The sequence below is a fragment of the Rana temporaria genome, chromosome 8 (genome assembly GCF_905171775.1).
Source record: "Rana temporaria chromosome 8, aRanTem1.1, whole genome shotgun sequence".
NCBI classification, from domain to species: domain Eukaryota; kingdom Metazoa; phylum Chordata; class Amphibia; order Anura; family Ranidae; genus Rana; species Rana temporaria.
The window spans coordinates 57,242,283-57,255,931 of record NC_053496.1 but is presented as its reverse complement, the minus strand read 5'-3'; the positions used below and the strand labels follow the sequence as shown (position 1 = coordinate 57,255,931).

The window sequence follows — 13,649 nt, the reverse complement described above, 5'->3', positions numbered from 1 at the left end:
GGCCGTGCGTACCTTCGTGAATAGGCGTATCTCGCTGATTTACATATTCTAAGCATAAATCAGCGTACAGGCCCCTAGCGGCCAGCGTAAATAGACAGCTAAGATACAACGGCGTAGGAAGACTTATGCCGCTCGTATCTTAGCAACATTTAAGCGTATCTCAGTTTGAGTATACGCTTAAATATACGACGGCGCAGATTCGGAGTTACGACGGCGTATCTACTGATACGCCGTCGTATCTCTACCTGAATCTGGCTACAAAAAAAGAAAACAAATGCAGCTACAACAACTAATATTTGCAGAGCTGCAATATTGTAAATTTTTGATTTTGGGTTTAATAATACTGCTTTAAATTCAGTTCATTGCATACAGCAGTCTACTGATAAAAACAACATTTTAGATACAAGTTTGTCTTTACTAAACCATTGCAGACCACGATACAGAAACAGATGCTTATGTTTTCTTGAAAACTCTGTATGCCAATCTCTTCTCCAAGCCATAATGAACCCATTGCTGCATACACACTGTACACTGGGTATGTGGACTTATTCAATAAGGAGATATACAAAGTGCAGTGCCCTTTAGCAATGAGAATACACCTTCTGCTGATCTGACTGCAGGAAACTCAGATGTAGCTTTTGCGGCTTACTGCACATTCTCATTTCTCTTTTAACTGTTTCTCTGTGTATGCCAGGGAATGTCACACTACTTTAGATCACGGCAAATCTAATTTTCTCTTGATTTTCCTACACAGGGCGATACCCGAAGCTGGTATTTCATTTTGATCTGAAAAGAAACATCCTGTATTTCATTCTGGAGACCTATGTGCCATCAATCCTTCTGGTTGTACTCTCATGGGTATCTTTTTGGATCAGCCAATCATCTGTACCTGCAAGAATTTGCATAGGTAACATTTCTCTTGCTTGCTGCATTCTCCACAATGGTTTACTGTGACTGAATTTTTTTTGAAGCAAGATCAAGAATACTAACCATCACCTGCAAAGCTATTACTTTTGTGTCAGTGGATGATGTCAGCATGCAAACACCTTTATACTAATCACTGCAGCACTGATGTGACGATCCAGGCTTTTTAAGCCCTAAACATATAGGAATAATTTTATCTTAGGGTGGAAAAGCTCATTTAAACTACATCGGCTTTATCAAGCCTTCAGGTTTGAGCAGCTTTCTTACACCCTTAAAGCACCATTTAGCTCCGGCCTGGAGGGGCTGGACACAGCTTCTATTGGGAGTGCTGTCTGTTATTCAGGGATAAGGGAAAAGTGGCAGCAGGTTATAGTACTCTATTTCGTGTGTTCGAAGTGTTCCATCGATGTGCTCCCTTGCTCTGTTGCTCTAATGAAGCAAGGTTTCTGAGTATGGCAGAGCATGTGACCTCCTCCTTGTTGACAGTGCTCAGGGCTGAGTTTTCAATGGTTAGGCATAGACACAGGTCACATAAGAAGGGCAATGACTTCATAAACTTGGGGAAAATGTCTACACAGGGTGGACTCTGGCAATGGGAAGGAGAATGGGTAAGTACACTTAGTTGGGGAAGGGATGGGGGGGTTATAAACAGATAGGCCCCGTACACACGACCGAACATGTCTGCTGGAACTGGTCTGCGGACCAGTTTCAGCAGACATGTTCGGTCGTGTGTACGGCCGACCGGACAGGTTTCCAGCGGACATTTGTCCAGCCGACCGTTTTTCAGCGGACAAATGTTTCTTAGCATGCTAAGAAACATGTCCGCTGGAAGCCTGTCTGTCGGACATGTTCGGTCATCTGTACAGACTCACCGTACATGTCCGCTCGGCCGCCATCCCTCGCATGCGTCGAAGTGATTCGACGCATGCGTGGAAGCATTGACCTTCCAGGGCCACGCACGTCGCCGCGTAATCGTCGCGGCGACGGCGTTGCCACGTCAACGCGTATCGTGTACGCGCGGATTTCTGTCTGATGCTGTGTACAACCATCAGACAGAAATCTCTGGGCAGACATGTCCGCTGAAAATGGTCCGGCGGACCGATTTCAGCGGACAGTCCGTCCGTGTGTACGAGGCCTTACTGTCATCTGCCCTGAATAAGCAAAGTGACAGAGTCTCTTAAAGCAGTGGTCATCAACCCTGTCCTCAGGGCCCATTAACAGGCCAGGTTTGCAAGATAACTGAAACACATCACAGGTGATATAATTTGCTGCACAGTGATTGTAGTATTCTAGTCTGCATCTCCCCAAGGTAATACATAAATATAATCTGGCCTGTTAGTGGGCCCGAGGACAGGTTTGGTGACCACTGTCTTAAAGTATACTTTTGGAAGGTGTTAGCAGGCTTTAGGCACTGCCTGTGTGTCCCATAGTAACACAGTAGCCAGTGGGATGAGTATCAGTTCCCACCAGAGGACTTGCTATGCGACCCAGAAGTGTTAAAAAGCAATGGCTCAGAACTAAAAACTCACCTCTACCTTCTAGTTGCTTCACTTTCTGGCTGCTTCTCCCTTGGTGCTAGGTTTTTAGCCCCTTGATTAGGCAGCAGGGAATGACATCATGCCATGCATAGGAGTCAGTAATTTACGATATAGTCAGAGCATGCAAGGAATGCATGCTGAGATGCATATAAATGCACATTCTTGAGAGGACTGTGAGCAGGCAGGTAATGTAGCATGCCTCTTCTGCCATAAAAAGCAGCCTGTTTGCATATTATGGAATTTTAGGTTTAGTTTTACTAAATATTTTTTTTTTAGTGGGTTCTGCTGGTTTTATTTTCTAAGGAACAGTAGCAACAGGATGGCTTTAGAGAAGTGGTCTCTAAACTTTGGCACGAGGGCTGCATGCAGCCCATTGCTAGCTTTTATCTGGCCCTTGAGGTACTATTCCTCCCAATAATATGAGGCACTATTCCTCACTCCACCTACTATGGGGTACTATTTGTTCCACTGATACAAAGTATGGTGTACTATTCCTCCAACTAACACCAATAATGGGGCACTACTTCCTCCTGCTGACCATCAACCCTGCGGCCATGTTTAGTCTCACAGATGCGTGGCGTGGGACATTTTCTACCCCCACTGGTCACAATCCAGCCCCCCTAAAATCTGAAGGACAGTAAACTGGCCCTCTGAAAAGTTTGGAGACCTCTGATTTAGAGTTTAAAAAAATTGTCAACCTCTTCTAAATGCGTTGTAAATGGTTGTTGAAGCTGTTGCTCTTTAGGATAGCATTGACCAGTAGGGATTGAACAGCACTGATGTTTAGGGTTTAAAATGGAATCCAATCAGTGTAAAAGAATAGAAAATACCTTGAGCAGTGGATCCAGGTCTATAGGTTGGGTTCTTCTGCCATTTCTGCTCATGCTAGTACCTCTGCCTATCAAAATGTCATGTTATTACTGTATATCTGTAATTGGGAATCCCCCAGACATAGGCAGCCAGCAGCAGTGTGTATTACATGGTGAATGAATGGCAAACCACTAAACACACAGTTAAAATACTGTATTGTGTAACCCTTCCAGAAATTGTATTCCTGTCCATTTTAATATAGACCTGATACAAAGTGGATAGTACATTAAATCTGAAATAACTCTGCCACAGTTAGCAACACACAGCAACAACTAACTGCATTTAAGTACATACGGTAACTGTATTAATATACTTAAAATACGTAAAATATTTTTAAAATCTGTCTAGAGTTCAGCTTTTATATTGGCTCATGTGTAAAATGTATAATTATTTATACTTGTAAATCTGATGTGAAACTTTTATGTTTTATGATTCCTCTAGGAGTGACTACTGTTCTTACAATGACCACGCTTATGATGGGTGCCAGGACTTCCCTCCCCAATGCCAACTGTTTCATAAAAGCTATTGACGTCTACCTTGGCATTTGCTTCAGCTTTATATTTGGTGCACTTCTGGAGTATGCAATTGCCCATTTTTGTACTCTTCATCGCCCAGATCTAAGGAAATCTGTCCAGGTAGTGTATCATCTACAATACTTTCATGATGTAATAGATTTGGCCAAAAGTTTGTGGACACATTACCACCACTTATGAGCTTGTTGGACATCCCATTTCAAAATGATGGCCACCCACCGCGTTGTGCCTGTAACAGCCTCCAATCTTCCGGGAAGGCTTTCCATAAGATTTTGGCCCATGTCTTTGAGAATTTGTGCCGATTCGGCCATTTGACATTTGTAATGCAAAGTATATACAGTATGTTGGACAAGACGGCATGGCTCTCAATCTGCATTCTAGTCCATCCCAAAGCTATTAAATCACCCAGAAGTCTACGCTCTGTTCAGCAGGAGAGATGTAGTAAGAACAGATCCACAGAATTAAAGTAGTTGTAAAGGTAAAAACCATCAGTGTCCAGCTCTCCCCCTCAACCCCCCTAATACTTACCTAAGCCTGATCTCGATCTAGCATTGTGCATGAGACCCAAGGCTCTCCCAGGTCTCTCCCTCCTGACTGGCTGAGATGCAACAGCATAAGCCATTCGCTCCCGCTGCTGTCAATCACACTCAGTAAGATGGGAGCAGGAGTTGGGGCTGAGACGTGTTCTCTGTTTCTGTGCAAAACCACTGCACAGAGCACGTAAATATGACATGTTTATTTGTTTTTTTATATATATTTTTTTTCCTTAAAAATCACTTTAATGATAATGAAGCAGAAGTAGGCAGATGCATGCACTTCAGGTATAGCTTCCTCTCTAGCGAGGTCTCAGGAGAACAGCATACTAGTCACATCAAGAAACCTTTCTAGACTGTCAGTCAGAAGCATTGTGCCTTGGATAATCTTAAACTGTAGATATGAGGCTGTATAACAGGAGTGCCTAGGAACACTTGCTGTCATATACCTGACTGTGGAGCTGAGATGATGAGGGTTGCATCTTGCACAATTCCTGTCCAGGCACCCCTGGTAGTGGAGACAGGGACTGCTGGGGCAGTGGAAGGTGTAGGTGCCTGACAGCTGTAGGAGTGATCTGTAGCTTGAAGACACATGTGTCCTTCCAGTGGTGGCATGGAGTCTGGTCACAAGCCTTGTTCAGCGGGAGCCAGGCGGACAGGTGCAGAAATGGGATCAGTTTCAAGGTCGGGAACATGCCGAAGTAGGTAACGTGCTGGCGGTGGGGTACCAAATCAGGAGACAGAGACGTGGTCATAAATCCAAGCCGGGGTCGTTAGCATAAGCAAGAAACAGGTATAGCAGGCAGTGAGATCTGAGAGAGGTGTCAGACGTAGCCAGGTCAGGAACAAGTTTAGCAGACATAGATAGAATCAGGGATACAGGAACCAAAGCTGACGACAATCCAGCACTGAAGGCAGGCAGACTGTCAGTTTAAATAGGCTGCTGGGCGTCAGAATCTGTGGATGCGTGTACACGCTAATGTGTACGCACACATGCTCGCACTTATGCGCCAATACGTTTCCTTGCTCGTCTTTGGACTCTGCACATACACATTAGAAATAGCACTTGCTGAACAGGAATTAGTAGCTGCTGAACAGGAATGGGTATTTACTGCACGGGAATGAGCACCTGCGGCACGAGATCCCTGACAGTTACAAAAATATTTTTTGCAAAAGGAATGTAAGACATAAGCTAAGTTTTTCAGAGTACTGCTTAGGTAAAATTAACCTTTGAATATATTACCTATAAGATAGCAATTCCTCCCTTTTTGAGTCCCAGTCCAGTCCCAGTCCAGGTTTAATATTATATCAGTCTTGAATTCTGTGCCATACCTGTGTTATTATACAGCCTGCTCCTGTCAAACAGCAATCTTTGATTACATGATAGCAGCAAAAAAAAAGTTTTGGGTAGGTTTGTGGTTACAAACTCTGCTAACTGTGTTGCTAGTACAAGTGTATTGAAAAGTAGGATGTGGTTAGTGTTTCCAGTATAACTTGGATACAGTTCTATAGAATGAAACCCATGGATATATCCTGTGGCAGCTGGTGCTGTATATTTTAGAGGGGGTGGCAAACAAGACACCTGTCGTCACACCCCCTGCCGGTCAGTCGCTCAGTGAAACCCCCCACCCCCGTCCCTATTTCGTCCCCCCACCTTATCTAGGTCACAGGCAGCTTTGGCTCCTTCTTGCGTCTACAACTTCATGGTGGCTTCCTCCTCAATGGCTTCCCTCCTCCCTTTCTCCTCCTTCCCTCGGCAGCCAATACGATCGCTTCGCCTCTTGTCTCAGGCTCTAAGCATGTGCTCCAAAAAAACATTGAAATCCATGCGTCCGGCACCCTGCATGTAGATTAGGGGCCGGATGCATGGATTAGGGGGATGCGCCCCTGCGCTCCAAATGGATGGTCCGCCACTGGATATATCTCTACTATACACTCTACATTCTACTGCAGATTCTATGTAGCCAATATATGAAACACTCTAGGCATTACATTCCTTGGCATGGATAAAATTCTTCTTCAATATCTGCTAATACAGAACTTTAATTTTATGGAAGTAAAATACTTTAAAAGTGCTAGTAAGCTCAAACTATAAAACATAATCTACTGGCAGCTGTGTGAATTGTTCCTCACCGCTGCACATTGGTTTACTTCTACGCTTTATTACCCTTCTATATATTTTATAATCTTAATTAATACAGCCAAGAACAAGTGTAAAGATCAACATCTTAGTAGGAGCCTCCTAAAAATAATTGCTCATTTTCTGCCTCTCAGAACAATAACTGCTCTGTGCAAACCACAGCCGGCTTGTTTTGGCTTTGCTTGTCAGTGAACAAAATTGTCTTTTTTTCCATTAGAAGCTATTCCTTCAAGTTAAATACTAAACCAATTATGACTTTCCAGTTGAAATGACCTTTTTTAACAGGCTAGAATGTGGTAACTTTTTGCAAGGATCGCAACTTTTTGCAAGGATCATGGATGTACACTGGATGAAGCATTGCATGACATGTTACTTTTTCTTTAATAGAATTTGGTAAAATGAGCAACAGTGATGTTCAGTCATTCATGTATAACATTAAAGAACACGCTACTTTTGATTCATTTTTTTTCCATAACCTATCCAAACCTTACACTTTCCAAAATCACCTTATTGTATGATTGTAATCATTAGCGAAGGTTTAACTATCACTCTTTAAATTGTATGTTCGCTGCCTCTACCTTGGCAAAAGAATAAGTCTGACTATGTCTTGAAATGTACCCGTAACTGTCAAGTGTGCACAAAGGGACAGAAAAGAGATAAGCTGTGATATACGGGAGACAATGGGATGGTTTGTGAAAAATAGGGCAATACAGTCATAGCGGTTACAGATTAAAGAGGAAAGTTGATAAAAAGGAAAAAAAATCTTGCTAGAGGTACAAAATCTGAACTCCAGGTATAATCTTCATTGCATACTTGGACCAGCTTGGATCAATAAAAGTATGAATATTCCATACTTGATGGACCACTATGGAAGTTGACAATTCACAGTGTTGCAGCAGAAAGCTCTATAAATTCTGGGAAACCAGTGATAACTTCCGACAACAGACTTTCAGGAAAACAAACTTTTTTTCCACTAGTGAAAGACACTCAGCCCGATTAGCGCTAGCATGCTAAGTTTGCCCTTATGGGCGGTTACAGCATATATATATTTCAACAATTACATAGACATTTCTAAAGTGTTGTGTAAGCCTCTAAAAAAGCTTGTTAGTGAGTATCATCTGCAGTCTCTCAGCTATCTACCTAATTTTTCAGATACTAAGCCGCTGTGCTTTCTGGCTTCACAGGAGAAAAGGGGGGGGGGGGAGGGGGTTTAGATGCAAGTGCTTGGAATTTAACTATTTACTAGTTACACTTAGATACCTTTCACACGATTTTGGGCTAAAAATAGTGCCTCTAAAGTGCCTGAAAAATGCCTCCCCTACAGCCCCAGTTTGAGAGCCTGCGTGCTTTCACACTTGGGCGTTGCACTTGCAGGACTTTAGAAAAAGTCCTGCAAGCAGCATCTTTCGGGCGGTGGGGAAGCAGTGTATACACCGTTCCTGCCATTGTAATTAATGGGCACTGCTGCCGATTGCTGAAGCGCCTGCAAAGAGCTTAGGCAGGTGCACTTTGAGGGTGATTTTAACCCTTTATTTGGCCGCTAGCGGGGGTAAAAGCACCCCACTAGCAGACAAAAAGCACCGCTATTACAGCGGTAAAGCACCGCTAAAATTAATGGCGCTTTACTGCTTACGCCCCCCAACCCAGTGTTAAAGGGGTCTTACATGTACAAAATCTTACTTAGAACTTTCTACAAGTAAGAACAATTTATCAGAAGCAACCATTTTGTTCCAAATTCAGCCATCTTAGCCTAAATGTAGCCATCTTGGGCTGCTACCACAATAGCAATCAGGCAATATCTTGGTGTAGCACATGTGTCACACTCGTGCCCCCCTCTTGTGCTGCACTCACCAGATGCCACTACCCATCAAAGGGTGTCTAGTCTCCACAGTATCAATTGACTGTAAAAAGGGGTCATACAAAAAAGAGGGTGCCAAAAAGGTGACCCCCAGGTCGGACTTTAACAGCACAGTAAACAATAAGGATATAGAAAAATAATAATGTTTATTGGGACATAGAAACATACAAGGTATAAAAAGGGACATGAAAAGAGGTTAAAAAAACATATACATAAAGATACATAGTATATGACGTTTCACCGTTAAGCTTTGTCAGGACACATTCGGGATTTCGTTGGTTGCAAAAAAAAGGGAAAGCGGGACTCACTGTCTTGCAGGAGAGTCAATCTCATTCAACAAGTAGTTAAAGGGGGAGTATTATCCAATATAGAAGAAAGGGTTGGCTCCCAAAAAGAGCAATTCTTGTGACAAGGATTCATAGGAACCAGTGGCTCATAAACTAAAGTATCCTCATATTATGGACTCAATCAGGGGGTGGTGCATATGGATAACAGCGGAAAGCAGGTGATAACCGTACAAAGGTTGTCAAGATATAAATGGATATAGTCTTCCAATCCGAGATATCTAGTATAAAAGCTCAGCTATGCGCAAGGACAAGACTAAGTTGTACTCAGAGCCATGCTATTGTCCTCAAAACAAATTAGCAGTGTGGAAATATCAGCATAACCCACTGGGAGAGAGCGGAATGCATGGGGTCACCTTTTTGGGACCCTCTTTTTTGTATTTCCATAATTATCCACTGATGAGGGAATGGGCATGCTCTCCTTGCGGCAACCCCCTTATCTCCTTTGCCCAGTATGCTGTAATGAAGACTATCCCACATTGTGCAGGGAGCTGGATCCTGGACATTTTCTGTGCAGGATTGTCTGCTCTTTCCTGACTCTGAACTTTTGGTGGTTGGTATATGTGGAGGCAACAGCTATTAGCATATGTTCATTAGTCTATACCGCGGAACCATTTATTTCATATCTAGAACGGTAACCTTGTCCAATCAGAGAATCGCTTGTATTATTTGAACAAAAATACAAGGCATTCTGGGAATGGCGGCAGTGCTGAGTGAGTGACCATCAGTGGTCAGTGTGCAGAGGAGAAGCTGCTCGGCACAGGACCTGGAATATCGTAGTTACTACAGTGTCTACTACTACAATGATTAGCAGCTTCCCCAGAGGCTGATATGGGATATGTATACTTACATTGGTCCAAGAATGACCAATGTAAGTATGCAAAAAAAAGATCATACCCTGAGTTCTGCTTAAAGAAACATAATCTGACTTACAACTGAAAGTGAAGATTTTTATCTGTTTATTATTATTATTTTATTTTCTGTCAGAGGCAGAGTAAAATAGTGCAAAATAGTTACACTTTTTGAAATAATAAAAGCTGTGCATTGTTGTGGAAGGTACATGTAATGATTAAAACAAATGTGTGTATTGCCCGTGCCAGAGAAAGCAATAGTTTGGCTTTAATGCCTCCCTCCAAGCAGAACACCCCCACCTTAACTTTGTTCCCCACCACTCTGTCCAGGTGGTAGAAGCAAGGAAAGGACTGAGCTTACACAGTGCCAAGGACTCTTCTCATGTCCCATGTGATAGCTCTGGGCCAATCAGCACACACCAGTGGTGGTACTTGAGAAGAAGAGGAATCAGTCACATGCTTATCCATTTTCAGAAGTATTGCATATGTCCTTCACTTCACTGCCACCAGGAATTATCAGTGAAGGAGCAAAGAAAATTTGCTGCTGGGGAGGGGGACACTAACACAAATATGTTGCTTTGTGCTACATAAGCAAACTATTGGCTTGCTTTATTCCTAAGTGAACTCTGTGCTGTTCATCACCTGCCACTCGCAACCCTTATCCCAAAAGGGGGGATTACCATGTTTGTTTACTTCCCATGACCTTGTAGGCCTAGGTCAAGTGATGTTTAATACCGTCTGATTTTTTTTTGCACAGATTGACACAGAAGAAGAGGAGATGGATATGAATGGAACCATTGCAGCAGTTTCTAGCGGAGAAAATGCCCAAACCAAAGTTGGCAGCAACAGGAAAATAAGGAGCAAAGGCAGCCAATTCGCCATGTCCACTCTGAAGAGAATCCTGTGTATTTTCTATTGTTTCCATGTTGAAAACCCACATCAGATAGACAATTATTCCAGACTCTCCTTTCCTCTAAGCTTTATAATAGTAAATGTTTTTTACTGGGTGTACTATCTGTATTTCTAAACTGTTTTGTCTGATTCAAATCAATGGGGATGGCATTATTGAAGTGCATAAATTGTGGCAGGGCCCCAAAGCATCCTGGAGCCATGTGAACTTAATGCAGGTAAGATAGGTGATGCTTTTACTCATAAAGTGTCCACTAAATTGCCAAGCTCTGAACATTCAATGTCATTGGGAAAATCCTTTACACAACAGATCATTCTTATGTTTTGACACAACTTCGTACCCTTCTCTGATTTTGTCACCCTGTGCTTGTTATTTTTAGGGTTTTGTAATCATTGGCAAACAAAAATGTAGACATAAGGGATTACCAGATTATTATTAGAAATAACCGCATTAGTCCCCTTTCACATGGCTGTTCTGATCAAGTCCACCTGTACGTTTTCCGGGCAGATCTGAACATAAGTTTAGTGTTATGCTACGTACACACGATCGGAATTTCAGTTGAAAAAAGTCTGATGGACTTTTTTTTTATCGGAAATTCCAATCGTGTGTGGGTCCCATCGAACTTTTTTCCGTCGGTGTTTAGAAATAGAACATGTTTTATTTTTTTCCGATGAAAAACAAATGGATAGGAAATTCCTATCGTAATTCCTAAGTCAACGCATGCTCGGAAGCATTGAAATCAATTTTTCTCGGCTCGTCGTTGTGTTTTACGTCAACGCGTTTTGGACGGTCGGAATTTAGTCTGACAATGTGTATGCAAGACTGATGGAAGTCAGCTTCATCGGAATTCCGACAGAAAATTCCATCGGATTTTATTCCATCAGAAATTCTGATCGTGTGTAAGTGGCTTTAGTCAATGGGTTAGTCTATGTTCATCGAATTAGCTTTGTGTCTATCTAGGTACAAATAAAAAAAGAAAAACACGGAAAAGGTTTGCAACCTTTTCCAGTTCTTAGCATCTTTTTTTTAGCATCTAAACATGACAGATCAGAGGTAAAATGATATAAATAAATGTGCATTATTTTACATCTGCCCGCCCGTAGACCTAACATGGGTCCATCAAGTTCCGTTTTTAACTCTATTCCAAGATAAAGTTAAAAACGAAATAGACACAAAGTGACATCCATTCAGTTCTGCTGTGTTTCAGCAGGGAATCCGTACATAGATCTCCTGCTGATCAGAATGGACTCCGCCTGTGTGAAGGGATCATTTCACACCGCCAATACTAAGTGGTCCATCTGATCTGCTCATTTTTTTTTAAGGGAATGTATGATGGTTTTGTATATACATTTTGTATATAAATTATTTCTTTATTTATTATGGTCAGGGATGAATAAATATATGTTTAAAAATATATATACAGTATATATATTTTATAAGTCCAGTAAATATAGATTATTGCACTTTAATTTTTGCTTTTAAGTAAGCAGGTGGTACTTAGGGTTTGTTTTCACATTTACCTAGGCTCTCACATTGCCGTAAAGCCTGTTATTTTCACAAAGATGCTTGTAACTCTTTAACATTGACACATCTCTTATTGAATGGCTCAGTTCAAAGTTTCAATTGTGAAATGACAGGCAGCTACTGCTGGGGTGTCTATTTAGCTATCCCACAGAACTTTGGGAATCCCTCATTATTTATTAAATGTTTATTTATTAAACAAAGATTGTATATACAGTAGATAGTGAAAAAAGACCAAAATTCAGTATAGTTTTCTTTTAAATGATAAATTTTGTGTAAGGCAGTGGAAGGCAGCTAAGTAGATTCTGGGATCTGTGTTGCCCCTGGGCCCCCATTAAAGTGGATGTAAATGCTCCATACAACAGCCTCAGATGATACACAGAGATGAACCAAGTCTCCCTACATAGGTTTTACATCCATACAGTATCTGCGGTCTTCACATTTATATACTGTTTAGAAAGTTCAGATCATGTTAGGAAATTTTCTCTTCCTGTTTAACACAGAGTGTAATGTCTTGGCATACAGCCAAGATAGCTAACATTGCTGATTGGAGGAAAGGCACAAACCCCCTCTCATCATAGGCAGAGACTCTCAGGCCTTGTACACACGACCGGACATTGTCAGTGGACAGATCCGATCGTGTGTACAGGCTAGCGGACAGATTTCCAGCGGACAAATGTTTCTTAGCATGCTAAGAAACATGTCCGCTGGGGAGCTGTCCGGCGGACATGTCCACTGGTTAGTAGGTCTAACCAGCGGACAGAAATCCCGCGCATGCGTCGAATTGATTCGCCTCATGCGTTGAAGCATTGAACTCGCGCGATAGAGAACGTCGGTGTCGTCTACGTCACCACGTTCTCTGTCCGCGCGGATTTCGGTTTGATGGTGTGTACAGCCATCAGACCGAAATCTCCCAGCGGACATGTCCGATGAAAACGGTCTGGCGGATTGTTTTCATCAGACTGTCCGCTCGTCTGTACGGGGCCTTAGAGGTGTTTTATAACAGGGCCAGCACCCTGCTAATCTATTTATAGCAACCTCCCCTGACAGAAATTTCAGGCTGCTTTTATATGATGTGTCATAGAATTTGGCAGGAGTTATCAGGCTGATAACAGAGGAACAGTCCAGGAGAGAGCTACGGGACTCTTTGAAGAGAGATATAAAAAAAATACTGCAGATATATGTTCCCAGCTAAAACTTCATGAATTGAGTTTACATCCACTTTAACTAATAACCAACACCAGCAGTGCCATGTACGTCAGCAATAATACCCAGGAGTAGGTACAACACAATTTCAATGAAGATTTTGATTTCATTAATTTAATCTCAGATTCTCAGAAGTCTCTATTTGAAGGTAAAGAATAAAATGTATTTCTAAACACATTTTTACAAAATGTTTATCTTTCTTCTGTGCATGGTCCACCCTAGTTTTCTAAGGATAAACAGCAGGGAAGGACACAACTTTTCAGTGATGCTTATTACTACATTATACACTCAATCGGGATCTGTGCAATGTTTAGGACGTGAGTCCAAGAAAGGCACAAATGTTTTTATGAAGTCAGTATACAGTTCATTTACCCTAAGCATGCCGTTAGGAATTTTGCTGATTAGAACTAACTGGTTATGC

General features: G+C 42.0%; 1 protein-coding gene across 1 annotated transcript in view; it reads left to right on the top strand.

The window, feature by feature from the left end:
- The window catches only part of LOC120946958 (gamma-aminobutyric acid type A receptor subunit pi), a 115,383-nt gene extending 104,522 nt beyond the window's left edge, over positions 1-10,861 (top strand). Inside the window, exons 8-10 of the mRNA XM_040361828.1 lie at positions 755-907; positions 3,774-3,967; positions 10,349-10,861. Coding sequence (XP_040217762.1) covers positions 755-907; positions 3,774-3,967; positions 10,349-10,618 — 617 coding nt within the window. The 3' untranslated portion in view covers positions 10,619-10,861. The remainder of the gene's footprint in view (positions 1-754; positions 908-3,773; positions 3,968-10,348) is intronic.
- Positions 10,862-13,649: the final 2,788 nt, after the last annotated feature.